The 16,097-nt window shown below is 39.6% G+C and overlaps 1 protein-coding gene across 6 annotated transcripts in view; it reads right to left on the reverse strand.

Moving 5' to 3' along the window:
• arhgap21a (Rho GTPase activating protein 21a) overlaps positions 1 to 16,097 on the reverse strand; it is a 99,814-nt gene that overhangs the window by 13,798 nt on the left and 69,919 nt on the right. For 4 of the 6 annotated variants that reach the window (XM_016514387.1, XM_016514385.1, XM_016514386.1 and 1 more), the window contains 5 exons: positions 12,320 to 12,412; positions 9,609 to 9,687; positions 9,154 to 9,208; positions 6,094 to 6,117; positions 3,189 to 5,181 (listed from right to left, as the gene is read on the reverse strand). In XM_016514387.1, the coding sequence (XP_016369873.1) occupies positions 3,189 to 5,181; positions 6,094 to 6,117; positions 9,154 to 9,208; positions 9,609 to 9,687; positions 12,320 to 12,412 (2,244 nt within the window). The remainder of the gene's footprint in view (positions 1 to 3,188; positions 5,182 to 6,093; positions 6,118 to 9,153; positions 9,209 to 9,608; positions 9,688 to 12,319; positions 12,413 to 16,097) is intronic. The other 2 variants (XM_016514390.1, XM_016514388.1) reach the window with 1 other exon arrangement.

Genomic DNA, 16,097 nt, shown 5'->3' on the forward strand with positions numbered 1-16,097 from the left:
GAGTCACTCATAAGATTATTTATCTTAGTAGTATATAGCATGGATTAATGTAGTCCAATAGAGACAGCAGAATCAGACAGTCTGGAGGAAACATGCTTACTCATACAGCTAAGAAGAATGAGCAATCATTAAACTGAAAAGCCTCCCACACCTTTTCATACACAGACAACACACAAACAGTAGGGCAGACAGATTGCATCACTGGGTAAAATATTCAACTTTTAACCACGCGATTTCCTTCTCTATAGTTTTAGTGGAAAGTCCTAGTGATTGCGCTCCCTGCAGTCTCTGTATAATACACTCATAAACTTTATGATGCAAAAAACAACCAACTGAGAAAATTGCCATTTCGGAAAACCACAAGGCTGTGAATGCTGTTGCTGTGCATTGGCATAATGTTTATAATTATTTAACTTGACTTTAAACTTCATGCATGTTAATCCTTTCTTGAGTTCATCACTGTCGACTGGTTCTGTATAACAAAAAAACAAACATTTACATTTAGTCTTGGTTAGCCTAACACCTAATGTATGTATGTATATATATATATATATATATATATATTAGGGCTGATGCGATTTATCGTGCAGCCCTATTCATCTGGGAATGCAACGTGTGCCATTTCATCAGATTTGTAAGGTAAATAATTGATAAATCTACGCAAACTCAGGAGGATACATCGCGGTTTCAAAATAAAAGCTCAAACACTCACTCTGACTTTACACGTTTTGATGTCCACATATTCTCTTAATTACAGTGGCTATAGCATTTCTGTCCTAAACAAATGGCCATTATTTTCTGGATTCCATTTTAATGGTTCCATTAAATCTTAATAATCAAAAGCATCTCCAATTAATTGATTTCATGAAAAAAAAATAATAATAATAATAATATTATATATATACACTGAACAAAGTTATAAACGCAACATTTTTGTTTTTGCCCACATTTTTCATGAGCTGAACTCAAAGATCTAAGACTTTTTCTATGTACACAAAAGGCCTATTTCTCTCAAATATTGGTCACAAATCTGTCTAAATCGGTGTTAGTGACTGGACAATAATTCAATATCAATATGTACCGCAATATAATTTTTTTCAATAACGGTGATATGATTTTTAAACACATTTCTGATATTTCTGCAAGTGTTAGAGGGTCAAGTCAACAAATAGATAAAATAGAATTAGAATAGAGAGTGCTTGAGTTAGAGGATCAAATAAAGATGGAAGATATGTGTTTTTAGCGGTTTCTTGAAGATGGCTAACAACTCAGCTGCTCGAATTGAGTTGGGCAGGTCATTCCACCAGGAGGGAACAATTAATGTAAAAGTCTGTGAAAGTGATTTTGTGCCTCTTTGGGGATGGCACAATAATGTGCCGTTCACTTGCAGAATGCAAGCTTCTAGAGGGCACATAAGTCTGAAGTAGTGAATTTAGATAAAGGGGTGCAGAGCCAGTGGTGGTTTTGTAGGCAGACATCAATGCCTTGAATTTTATGCGAGCAGCTAAAACAAAATCATATCATAAAACATGGTCTATTATACAGTCTACCAAACCAAACTCAACACAGTCTACCAAGTTAAATATAAACCATACCATAACAAAAGTAACAGCCTATCAAATAAAACAGTCTAAAACAGTCTAAAACAGTCTAGGTCTATAAAACCAAACCCAAACCAAAGTATATCAAATTAACTTCAAAACACAACACGCTCCACCAAACCACATTCCACATTCCAAAAAAGGAGCAATCTTTGAGCTAGTTTCCATTGGCATGTTCCATTACTTTGTCATATCACTTTACTGTCCTCTTGTTTGTTTGAGGTTTCTGAGCTATGGATGAACTGGTGTCAGGGAATGGCAATGCAAGTGGCTTCCTCAGTCCTGCTGCCTTGGGTGGAATGTGTAAGTATGTCACATTATCTGTGCCCCTAGAGACTATGATGTCATGTCCTTTCACTGTACTGGTGTACTTTACAGTTTGGAGATGCTCCCAGGGACTTCATGAGCCCATGTGCTGCTCCATGAACACTCTTGAGCTGCAACACTGTCTAGTTGTATGCATATCAAAGCTGGTGGAGTATGGAACTGTTTCTTAAGAAGCGCAACCATTTGTGATGGCCAATGACACATTGCAATTTCTATGTGTAGGACATACCTGGGACATCTCTATGTATGTCTGTATTATCTAGAGTTTGGCCAATATTGTAAGGATGACTGATGACTTGAAAGACACAAAACTGCTTTTTTAAAGCTCCTCTCTCACACAAAGAGATTAATAGAACTCAGATTACTCATCAGTCCACTCTGCTCAACAGTGTTTACATTGGGTTGAGCTGTTCATCCTGCTGTTATTACTATGATCATCATACAAACCCACTGATGTACACCATTTGCTCTAAAGCTCTCTATGCAAAGCCTGGGCCATTAAGGATGGAGAAACAGTGTGGCCTTTTATATGAGTTATCTGAGCAATAAAAAGCAAATTCATCAAGTCCTGTCCTAGTGTGAAGCTGACAATGACTTCCTTGTGATAAAAGTTGGGGGATAAAGTTCACATGTTTAGTTTACTATGAATAATATAAAACATTAAACAATATAAAACATGATTATTGAGACAAAGTTATTTTCCTTGTGTCCCCTCAGCTGCTTAATATAATAAACAGAGATCCAGCCAGAACACATTCTGACAACTGCTTTGGTAAACACATAAGCTAGATAATAATGAAGCAAGCAAAAATCCACATTGATGCAGTTTGCATATGCAAATCCACTTTGAATATGTCAAAGTCTACAATATGTATATACTAAAAGTTCATTTCTGAATTTGGAATGATTGTATCCAAAGAGACTACTTACATTGTGTACATTTTATCCGTTTAAGCATTTTTGCAAGTGCCATTTGAAAGAGATGCAGTTTGCATATGCAAATCCACTTTGAATATGTCAAAGTCTACAATATGTATATACTAAAAGTTCATTTCTGAATTTGGAATGATTGTATCCAAAGAGACTACTTACATTGTGTACATTTTATCCGTTTAAGCATTTTTGCAAGTGCCATTTGAGCTACAGGACGTATATTTTACATTTTTTAACAACCTGTTAACCTTATCAAAACTCATCTGCCTTTGAGGTAGTGGTAGCTATAGCAACAGCATCAGAAAAAAAAACAGAAAAAGTTCTCACCAATGAAGGGAATGGAGTCCAGTGAGTCATCGAGGTTGCTTGAGAAGGAGGTTTTACACTGGTCTCCTAGCTTCCTCATGTGCATTTCTCGGCGGGTATTGTTGGGCAGCCAGCATGAGTTGGATTCTGCAGGTGGTTCAGCCCCTCTCTCCGTCTCGTTCACTGCCAGAATGTAGGAAGGATGGCGGATAGGTTGAGATCCAGACTTCTCCCTCCGAACCACAACTACAGTGGCATCTGGGCCCTCGATACCTTCCACCGTCTTCTCATTGGCTTGGGGTTGTGGTTCTGTGTACCCAGGTTGCTGAGGAACTGTTCCGTTACTGGTGAATCTGGGCTTGGATCCACCCTGCTTTGTTCTATGGGGTTTAGAGGCGGCAGAACAAGAAGAAGAGCGACCTCCACGGGCTACTTCTCTGACGGGATCCTGAAGGCTGTCAGCCCGCCCCCTGGGCTGCAACTGCTTTGCATTGTGGGGAATGTGGTTGGCAGTGAGAGGTGTTCTTTGGTCTTTGACAGGGCCTGTGCTGGAGCTACCACTGATGTGGCCTTGCATTGAGGCCAGGGCAGAAGCTATATAAGAAGCAGCAGCAGTGGAAGAGTCTGAGACATAATTTTTCGCAGGTAACAGTGTGGGTCTGTTTATGGAAGGTGCAGAGGTATTACCCAGGCTTTCAGCTCTGGAAGTAAGCAAATAATCTGTACCTCTACTAAAGTGAGGGGTGATGGGCAACCCTGGGTAACTACCCCCTCGTCTGTCTGTGTTAAATACACCCTGTGTTCTGTGAGATGCCATGCGTAAGGAAGAAGACTGCCTGCTTGCTCTTGCCTCATCCCCTCTGTGCACGAGCAGCCACTCATCTGTCTCAGTTCTGCAGCATGCTTGCCTGTCCAACGTGGATGTTGCATTCTCATTCTGTCTGCTTAGGTAGCCACAAGAATATGCTCTGGGTTTCAGGATACCTATGGGGGCTGATGGGAGGGCATCTTGGGAAGCACTACGAGGCCAATTCCCTGTTAGAGAAGCCCGGTCAGCACCACCAAGCCTCTCCTGAGAGGCACTACGCAGTGGCAGCACACTGGATACCTGATAACTCCGATCATGTGAGGCGCTCCTCCGTCTCAGCTGTGATCCAGAAAAGCCCCGTGAGGGTGTAGCTGTTGTTGACGCACTCTTCTGCTTGCTGTATTCACCTGTACTGGATGGGGATGCGGCTCGCAAACTGTCCAGGCGCTCCTGAATAGTCCGGGAGCCGTACATGTAAATCCGTTTGTTGTCAATGTATTCCTTGTAGGTGGTGTAGTTCCTCCAGTCAATGTTCTGGTGGGGAGAGCAGGGGGAGGGGGTGGCAGGTGGAGGGGAGGGTGTGTAAGGGGTGGGAGAGGTGGCTGATGGGAAGGTTTCTGCTGTTGTGGTTAAGGTATGTCTGTGGGAAGATATAGGCTTTGTGTCTATGCAAGTCTGTGGAGTTCTGGGGGTAGTGTCAGCAAAACCAGTGGACTCCACAGTTCTGTTGGGTTTGTGTTGTGATTGTGCTGCCCCAGTTGGAGATAAGGTGACATGGTCACTGGACCTGTTAAAGCTTGGGTCTGTTGAATCCGCATACTGGTTTTCCTCCTTCCTGTGGCTGGGACCAGCCCAGGCCACATGTGTAATTCGGTCTGTGGATTCGAGTGATGCTACCATTGTCCTAACATTCTCATTAAATACACGCACAACAGTTTGGGTGTTGGGGATCAGCGGAGTTTGGGATGCGGTAAGGGGAGATGCAGGGATATCAATGTGGCAACCTATGTCCGGCTTATAGCATCGATTTACTCCTTGTCTGGTTCCACATGAAGTCTCAGCAGAGCGTGAAGGCTCTGACACCTGTGCCATGGCCAAGGCATTGGGCTCTATCCGTGGGTAACATATTGGGGGTGGCTCAGGGATGTTCTGGGCATTTCCACTATATGCCTCGTTTCCTTTGAGGTATGCATCTTGAGAATAGGCCTGAAAAGAAGGGAGGTTCTATTAAATGAATGAATGACACTAATTGCACTAAACAAACACTGGAGTGCCAAATATATTAATTGTCAACATGGTTAATGCTGTTTTCAAACATCAGAAATGTTACTTCTTTACTACTTCAATAATAAAATACAGGGGACAGGTTGACCCCCATTTCAAGTTCAAATGCATCCCAGGAAAAAAGACAGGGGAAAAGGTCAAGTAGCCAGACTCAAATGCCTTTAACCTCATGGAGAGATTAGGTATCAGAGGCTTACCTACCTTTAGCTAAGGAGAGAGAGCAGTGCGCAGACAAGAGGAAAAAGCTAGAGGAGGGTAGACTTTCACAGACGATAGTGGCTGCTCTGTTATCATCTTACGAAGTCAACAGCCAAGTAATATCCTTAAGGTCTGACTACTACATTCTGCTCAGGAAAACACTCCCATTTACAATGAACTCTCTTAATCCAGGTTAATATATGAAGTTATTTATGTCCCAATGTGCACAGCACAGAGCTCAGACGTTAATGCGAGTGTAGACGCGATAGCTGGACTTTTGACTCTACACCTAAGGTGTCGAGTTACACTAGTAGACATGTCCCTCCCTCTCTCTCTTTCTCTGTCTGTCTGCTCAACCTCTTCTATGAAAATAAAGATGACTCAGTAGGCGACAAATACATAAGGCGTAACCTCACAGCAAAGGTATAAATTAGGGGTAAAATGTGTTTTGTGATTGGATAAGCAAATACTGTACACAAGCCTATACTTATTAATATAGGTAAAGACTGTATTTTAATAGACTATAAAGGGAGATGGAATACACATGCACTTTTATGCAAAGGCAAATAAACCACAACAGGGCAAAATTACATAACAGAAGAGAGGGAGCAGGTGACAGGTTTAGCTCCTTCTTACCAGAGCTGTGATATCCCTGGAGAACTGCAGCCGGAAGGTTAGATTGACAGCAGGAAAAACAGAGGAAGAAAGAACAAGAAAAAAGAGCAATGGTGAGCGAAGATGACAAGAGCTCTACAGGTACACCAGAAGCAATCAGCCCCTACTCCAGACAGTGCTGCTGTCATTCTAGAGCAGGATAAAGCATGCTATAAATACACACTGCAGCAGAAAAAGAGAGAGAGACTGCTGGAGGGCTGCCAGTCCAACACCAGAGATGACCTAGGCAGAAGAGGACACACTTAAGATCAGAGGGGGTGACTGCTGCTCTTTTCCGGAGTGATCCTGGAGCTTTCAAGCATATAAAACTTTTACACACACACACACACACACACACACACACTCATGCCTATCTTTCCTAGTGTGGCTCCTTTCCATCCACACAGTGACTGTCTGCACAATTCCTGTCTTTTCAGATGGCAGCTTCATTTGTTCTTTTCCTCTGTTGTTTGTATACCCTTTCGACCCATTTATACCTGATATTAAGATCCACCTCAGGTGGTCCAATTACAAGTGGTCAGCTAAGACTTACACCAGGTGGTAATATGGGTCTCAGATGTGCTTTCTGTGACCACTTCCACATTGAATTTTGATGGGAGGGTCTCTATTTCACTACATCAGTAAAATAAATAAATAGATTGACATACTTTTAAATCTATACCTGCCTTGGTGTTATTTTTTCATCATTCCTTTTTGTTTGTTTCAAGACTTTGCAGTGTTTCACAGTCAAAACATTCGTTTTGCAAGGTGCTGCTTTGGTTCTGATCGGCTGACTGCTTTGCATGCTGTACTTGTTGTCTTAAGCACACATGGTAATATGATCCTTATATCTGCTCATAATCCACCTACATCCAGTCTTTATACATAACTACTAATGCTAGTCTGTCATCAGCAATGTCATAAAGCAATTTTAGATTACAGCTTTTGCCCTAAATGTAATTCCGTTTTATGTTTTACATACAAGTTATGTGTGAAAGGAACTTGTTGTCATAATCCTGCAAATAAGCTCTGACAATCTGCCGATTTATGGTGTCAAATTACCTGAAGATTTTCATATTGATGTTGTGAGTGCACAAATCAGTAAAACTTAATGTTTAAAGTCATTAATCCTCCTAAATATGGTCCAAAAAAAACAAGGGTTCACAAGCACACAACAGTTGCAATGGCTGTTCTAAAAGAATAAGCAGCATAATTATGCTGCTTTGCAAGATACCTTGTTTTTCTATCCAAATTCTATGCCAGCACTGCATGTTTGCTTCACAGATAAGGCAATTATGGAATGCACGACAATAAAAATAAAATAAAATTCCAGTGATGTAGCAACTGGGTGGAACATGCCCTTCTGACTTTTGGAAATGACTAAATACTGATGTTTTTTTTTTCTCTCGCTTAATCACAGATGGTCTATAAGGGAAATAATTGGAGCCGTCATATAAAACAAAGGCTTCAGACGAAACAGAAGTTCTCTAGCTGGTTGCTTCAGCAGTGGGCGGGTCTAACACATAAGTCATAATTCCACTCTCCGTGTTTTGATTTTAGCAAATCACCTTGGCTGAATGCAAACAGTTATTAATATTCACGGGTACAAGTGCATACCAGGCATTACCCCAATAGACACTGAGCTGCTGACAACATTCGGTTTACCTAAGGGAAGACATGAGCAAAAAGAAAAAACATCTTTGACTACTGTAAGTTAGTGTTTGAAAAATGGTCACAACTTGGTTGTTCGCCAATGTTTTGAACTTTTTTATTGTTTAATGAAATGTTATAACACTAGCAATAAAATAGGAGTAATTTTAGGTTATTATTTATATCTTATTTATTTGTACATTTATTAATTTCTTCATCATTTAAATAAGTAAATACACAAAAATCGACACTTCTAAGTTAAAACATATATCGCATACCTAAAAAATGGCGACCGGGTTTTGAACCAAGCTGATTGATAAAACAATTTTTATAAAAAACTAAAGAAATAACTAAAATCAGTCAAAACTGAAGTTTATAAAGGCCAGTAAACCTTTAACATGCTGATTACAGATAATATAAATAAAAGTAACAAAATAATACCTAAAGGTAATACAAGTAATACATCAAAGTAACAGTAATAAAACAAAAATTGTTTAATCTAATAAAAGTTTTTAAATGTTTGTGTGATGTAATACGACTGCTAGAATCCAAGATTGATGTCATATCAGAGGTGTCATATAGAGCTTATTTTCATAGAGAACCAACAGAACCACTTCCTGTTAGCTGAAATAACAAGCATGAGTGCCATTCCTAAGTCTTAAATTCAGCACTGGATGGACTCATTACTGTCAAGTCAGAAAGTGCCCGAGGGCTCCACAGTGGAGTATGAGTTTATGTGGTTGGCATGTAACAGCCTGAGATTTGGAGTTCTGTTTGGAATGTGCTCAGATATGGGGGTGGCATTACGACCCTAGTTCTGAGGAAAACCTCATTATAGCTGAATTCAAAATAAGCACACACACAGGCGCCATCACGCTTCTCTGCTCCGCTGGATCACTGAACTCTGGCTGGGAGAGCATCTTCACACACAAACTGGTGCCGTTTGTTTCCACTGGTCTGCTTTCCTTCCCACAATTCCTTTTGCTTGAGCAATTTCATTTTCAATACAGTTTATCCATTCTACATTCAGAAACTTCAAATATTTTGACCATGACACACACACATACCACTGAACACCTGAACATTACTGCCCAAATTTCTTGTTTGAGAAACAAGAATTCATTTTAACTGACCAAGCCAATATGAAATCCTAAAGAGGAATCCATCTTTTTGCACAAGAAATTACCATTAGTTTTGTGTGACAAGTAAACCCATGAGAAATAAAACAAACCTGAACATTACTGCCCAAATTCCTTGTTTGAATTTTCTCAAACAAGAATTCATTTTAACTGACCAAGCCAATATGAAATCCTAAAGAGGAATCCATCTTTTTGCACAAGAAATTACCATTAGTTTTGTGTGACAAGTAAACCCATGAGAAATAAAACCTACCAGCTGTAAAATGTCTTCATCTTTTGGCATCACACAGAGCTCCAGAGACGTGTCACTGCAAAGAAAAGTTTGGAAAGGTAAAATGTAATATCACAGATGATGTCATGACTACAGTCACAAGTACAGTGCTTTCTTTTAGTAAATTCAAGAACAAGGAAGGACATCTAGCTGTTAATTCCAACTAAAATTACGCAATAAACAGCATATTCATTAAACTTCCTCAAGGATTAAGAGATTTATCTAGATCAAGACTTAGCAGGAAGAGATAATCAACCCACAAAATGAGGGAAAAAGGAGCATATGGATACAGATCAGCAAGCATTCCTGGTTTAGGTCAAATTTAAGTTAAAATAAAATAAAATAAAAACTATGACTATTTAACAGACCAGATCTTTAACCATGAAGCTACACCACCCCTCAGGGGCTGAAACAAGCAGCACAGGTTGCAACATTACCTGTTCTGAATAAGGGCAATTACTTGAGAATACGTTTTCCCGATGATGCTTTCTCCGTTGACTTTTACAATACGATCCCCTGTAGGAAAGAGAAACAGGAAGAGAATCAGATACTTTAGTTCAGTTATGTAAATACATGTTTTATAAAATGCTTTGAATCTACAGTATACACAGGCTTGGAAGCTCTTTAAAGGTCTTTACAAACTAAAGGTCCTTGCACACTGAGTCCGAAATTTTCGTATGCGTTTTTCCGTTTTTTTTAATATTCGTCATCCTTTCCTATCAAAATGCTTGCCACGGATGCGAAAACGCAGAAAATCGGACCTGGTCCGATTTTTTCATGACTGACGAAAGTTTCGGAGGCAGTGTGTAAACATGATTGACACAACGTGAGGTCGTATTTATTTTTCAACGTGCGAAAATTTCGGACTCCAGGATTTTGATGCTTTGACAGCAATACTAGAGCCACATATTTAAAAGAAGACCACCAATTTCCTTAAACCAATTGTTTCTGAACAGAGACTGGCAGTATGTCTAAGGTATGGACACACACACACACCAAACTGTGGCATCGGAAAGGTATACACCAGGCATTGAAACCAGCATACAATTTTGGCTTTCGCTTCTACGGTGGCTCTGAATTGTCAAAACATCTCTGAAAATGCTTGCTACGGATGCGAAAAACGCAGAAAATTGAATCCGATCCGAATTTTTTAATGACAGACAAAAGTTTCAGAGGCAGTGTGTAAATGTGATTGACACAACGTGGGGTTGTATTTATTTTTTAACATGCAAAAATTTTGGGTGAAAATTTCAAACTCAGTGTGCAAAGACCTTAATGATCCTTGGAGGAGCTGATGATCCACATGATTCTGTGGTAAGAATAATTAAAGATTTGGACAGGAACTCGGCCTTGGAGGAAGTATGTTCAGATATGTTGACTGATTTGAGCTGAAGATGAGATTCACATGAAGACAGTCAGAGCGGGCCAGCAGCAAGAGATTGTGAATAAATGTGGCACCATATGTTACGGACCCTCCCAAACGTCTGTCTGACGACATCAAGGAAGTAGTAATAACTCCTCAATGTTTCTTTGGGTTCAGACTGATCACACTTACATAACACTTCAGCTGCTTATGATGAAGTTCTGCCAGTTAATTTTGGATGTTGGCTGGTGGTATGACCTCTTGCCTGGTTTACCTCCAACCGTTTAGTAGTGATGCTTTCATGCCTCAATGAGCCCACATTTATGTCTTAAGGGGGCCAACCAGCAGGATGTTTTCGCTGTCTATTTGTGCTATTTGTATGCTGGTGTATGTACATATGCATCAGATGGACGTCTTTGCATGCTGTGTTTTTAAGACAAAATCTCACCTGGAGCTCAATCTCAGTTTTAAAACAATGGACTACGGGTGCTGCAATATACCGGTATTGACGGTTACTGTGTTAATTAAAATAAATATATATTGATATCCTCTTAAAGGGACAGTTCACCCAAAAATGAAAATGCTGTCCTTAATTATTCACCCTCATGTCATTCCAAACCCGTAAGATCTTAATTTATCTTCAGATCACAAATTAAGATATTTTTGATGACATCTGGGAGCTTTCTGGCCCTGCATAGACAGCAACGCAACTACCATGTTCAAGGCCCAGAAAGGTAATTAGGACATCGTTAAAATAGTCCATGTGACATCAGTGGTTCAACTGTCATGTTATGAAGCTACGAGAATACATTTTGTGTGCATTTACTCAACAATTTCTTCTGTTTTGTGTCAATCTCCGCTGCCATTCATGAGAGTACCACGATGCATGCTTGTGGTGCTGCTGACGCAGGAACCGGCATTCTGACGTAGAACCCAGATGCGCTGCACCTTAAGTCGTTATTTTTGTTTTCTTTGTGTAAAATGTGTCACATGGACTACTTAAATATGTCCTTACTACCTTTCTGGGCCTTGAAGGTGGTAGTTGCGTTGCTATCTATGGAGGGTCAGAAAGCTCTCGCATTTCATCAAAAATGTCTTAATTTGTGTTCTGAAGATGAACAAAGGTCTTACGGGCTTGGAACGACACGACGGTGAGTAATTAACAACAGAATTTTTATTTTTTGGGTGAACTATCCCTTTAATACACACTCAATCATAATGTAAATAATGCAGCGCCATCTGGTTGACACTCCAATATTGCACCTTAATGTTGGTTGTCACCTAGTGTACAGCTACTACTGCCACACAAAATCATGTCAGTGTGTGAGTTTTTGGATTCCGTAAAAAAAAAAAAAATACATGGGGTATACCTGGTCTGCAGGAAGTTTATATATGCTTTTGTAACATTTTTGGTTACAAACCATCTCTCAGCTTCCCTAAAGTCATGTTTTGCGTGCGATTCATTGGCCAAAAAAAGAAAACCGAAAACAAACAAAGTTAAGGATGAATTTGAATGATATTGTTTTTTTTCTTCCCAAAAATGTCTATAGATATTGTGATAATATCATTATCGTGAATTATTTTTGTCATGATATCATCTACTGAAAATCTGATACCATGACAGCCCTACAACGAACCAATCAGAACGTTATAGAGGAAGGACAAGCATTTTCTGTTTACTGAGTGTCTGCTACAATGGTAGTGTCTTAATACCCTAATTATTTATAACTGATGACAAGCCTATGCATTAAAAACATATCTCCAGATCCATGTGTCTGTCTGTACCTGTGCAGAGTCCAGCTCCATGCGCGGGGCCACCCTCTTTCACCTGCTTGACAAAGATGGTGTCCATCGGCTCCAGTCTGTTCCATTGTTTCCCTGATGGCATGAGACACAGAGCAAGCGTTACTAAAGAGTTTAATCTGTTAAAGCATCAAAAACACACAAAATAAGCAGGACACTTCTGATTTTTCATGTTGTCATACATTAGAAAGGAATATTTAAATCAGGCCTTGGTCAGGCCCTCTCTTTTTATCTTGCATTTCCCAAACGAAACAGGTAATGTCTTACTCACACTACTTTTCAGACTTATATCGCATGACAAGACAGCACATGTTAATCTACTGTACTCTAGTCAAACTCAGTGAATCTTCTGTGGCAATCTGTCATACACTGATCTGACTAAAGCATAAGATAATATAAGTTATGAGCATGCCTACGTGTGAGAATGTGTGTGCGCGCATATTTGACGGGGTTAGATCATGCTGACAGCCACATGCCTGCAGGGATACACTGAGGGAAAGTATGTGTGCTGTCTGAAACATTGTAGCAACAAATATAACCTTTTATATAATGCATAGAACTGACTGACTATCCACATTATGACACACTGCACTGAATAGTAAGTAATATTAAATGCTAATCATGCATGCCATACTGTATCTGACCTGCTAACTCACCCACTACTTTTTTACTAGGAAAAAAAGAATCCTACTCTGCAATACACAGTAACTGCATAACAAAGCCTTTGCAAAAGTCATCTCTGGGACAACTGCCACAAGCCACATATTGAATTATCAGATACTGTAGGCCAATAAGGATTCTGCACGTTTACATCATTTTCAGTGCTTAAGGAAAATATGTAGAGTTCTGTGGAATGTTTAAACAGAGCTGACTAACCTAATGATTTAATAAGCAATGGGCAGGAGACAAATGCCAATGTCTTTGTTTGTTGTTCAAATTCTGCAGAAACCAATCAAATGATGGTAGATTATGTGCTGGCCTACATGTACAGCTGTCTGGTACCAGAAAAATTAAAGCCACACCAGCACAGAAAAGTGCACTGTAGAAAACATACAGCCACTAAACACACAAAATCACTGATATGTCTTACAAATATGCTTGCATTAACATATAGATATAGAAGTGCAGTATTTGAAGATGTGTTGTGTGGTGTCAGGCTCCCTCTACAGGCAGATGAGGTATTGCAGAACATTTTCACCAGGTACTGAATGATGTAATACCGTATTGTCCCGAATATAAGACGATATTTTTTTCTTGGAAATACATCTGAAAAAACGCGGTCGTCTTATATTCGGGCCAATACGGTACCTCACTGACCAAAATAGCATACATACATCTGGGCGTGTATGTAATGTACATGCATTCGTTTCCGACTTAACTAAGAGACAAAATGGATGTTTAAGTGTCAAGTCAATTTTATTTACAATATAGATTGCTTTAAAGCCACTTTACAGAAAATTCAGCCGTGAGCATCACAAAATTCTGTTTCAGGAATCAGTAGTTTCAAGTAGTGTAACAAAGCAGCTCTATAGAGACTAATACAGTGGAAGTAAGTTAAGTGCTGCTGCCTCTACAGTAGTTTCATTTTCAAGCTTTAAATATGTCATTATGCCCCTTATGAGCAAGCCAAAGGTAACAGTGGCAAGGAACCAAAAATCAGTTTCCTCTGGCTTACAGGATGAGCAAATCATGATTCCAAGTCCATATCTTGCAATTGATAGTATTTAACTTAAAATAATAAATACTATACCAAAAATAGCATGTAGTTTGACCTACAGTCTGATTGTTGGGGTCTCCTTGTGTGCTTAATTATTGAATGCGCGCTTGTAAGCTTCACATTTATATAAGCTGTCAAATTGTGGTATATGGTATGAACATCTTTTCTCAATCAGTTGCCACAATGGTGGACATTTTATTATTATTATTAGCCCTGATTTATCCAGTACTGAACATTCATCCACATCCTGTAGAGGGCAGTAATTCATATGACCAATTGATGGTTTTACAGAGTAATGGGATACTATCAATATAGTGGTTCAGTACCAGACCAGGAGGTTAATATTTTATTCCATTACATTTGAATTGTGGTTCAATCTGATTAGTATTGGCATCTCGTGAGAGGCTTTGGGTAATATGATATGGCTCATCCTCATCTATTGAATCAGGCTGCCAAGACTGGGTTTTTAATGGCAGTGCTTTACTGAGAGGTGGAAATAGTCAAATGCTCCAAAGGATGTCCCACTGATACTATTACAGCCATCGACTAATGGGCTGTGGACGTCAATCACAATATCCGTGGTAATGGCCATTTCGAAGGTACTTAAACCTGCAATGCTTCAGAAGACTTAGAATATATAGAGCATGAGTTGTACACTGATCAGCCATAACATTAAAACAATCTTGTTAATGTCATGTAAGTCCCCCTTGTGCTGCCAAAACAGCTCTGATGCATTGAGGCATGGACTTCACAAGACCTCTGAACTTGTCCTGTAGTATCTGGCACTGAGACATTAGCAGCAGATCCTTTAAGTCCTGCAAGGTGGGCCTCCATGGATTGGATTTTGGTCCAGCACATCCCATAGAAACTCCATCAGATCGAGATCTGGGGAACCTTGAACTCTCAGTCATGTTCCTCAAACCATGTTCTCAAACAATTTTTTTGCAGTGTGCATTATCTTGCTGAAAGAGGTCACTGCCATCAGTAAACACCATTGCCATGAAGTGGTGTACATGGTCTGTAACAATCTTTAGGTAGGTGGTACGTGCCAAAGTAACATCCAGATGAATGCCAGGATCCAACATTTCCCAGCAGAACATTGGCCAAAACATAACACTGCCTCTGCTGGCCTGCCTTCTTCTCATAGCGCATCCTGCTGCCACGTCTTACCCAGGAAAATAGTGTACAGTGTGTGCACCATCCACCTGAACTAAAACGCGATTCAACCAGGCAACCTTCTTCCATTGCTCCATGGTCCAGTTCTAACACTCACGTGTCCATTGTAGGCGCTTTCGGTGGTGGACAGGGGTCATCATAGCTGGTTTTTGGCTATGCAGCCCCATATGCAACAAACTCTTATGTGTTCCAACACCTTTCTATCATGGCCAGTATTAAGTTTTTTATCAATTTAAGCTACAGTAGCACTTCTGTGTGGGTCAGTGAGCCTCAGGGGTCCATGACCCTGATACTGGCTCACGGATTGCCCTTCCAGGTGCCACTGTAATGATATAATCAATGTTTTTCACTTTACCTGTCAGTGGTTTTAATGTTGTGGCTGATCAATGTATGTACTAGGGCTGGGCAATATAGCAAAAAAAATTATCAACGACATAATGTTTCGATCGTTCGGTATCGATAATTATTGACATTTTGTATAACCTTTTTTAAAACAAAGCTATAGAAATTTTTTTTTTAATTTAACCACTGTGTTTTTAAATTAACCCAATTTATTGAGACAAACAAAAAGTATTTTTGTAAAGTAAACACAAAATAAAAATTAAACAAATATCTAATTTCTAATGTTTTATATGCAGATTAAATAGGTCTTAAGAAAACTTTTGTCTTGTCTCCCGAGGCCACAGGAGGGCGCAATGAGCAAAATAATGCAGCACATTTAAATTGTCAACACAAGGAAGTAACTCTATAAAAAACGTGAATTACGACTAAATTGACTCATAAAATCAAATATAATTTCGTAAATTGCATAAACAATTATGGACAAAACAGCATCATGTATTTATGCATTGCTTAATCCAAAGAGCT

This window comes from Sinocyclocheilus rhinocerous, unplaced genomic scaffold (genome assembly GCF_001515625.1).
Source record: "Sinocyclocheilus rhinocerous isolate Xijiao unplaced genomic scaffold, SAMN03320098_v1.1 scaffold1588, whole genome shotgun sequence".
Taxonomy (NCBI): domain Eukaryota; kingdom Metazoa; phylum Chordata; class Actinopteri; order Cypriniformes; family Cyprinidae; genus Sinocyclocheilus; species Sinocyclocheilus rhinocerous.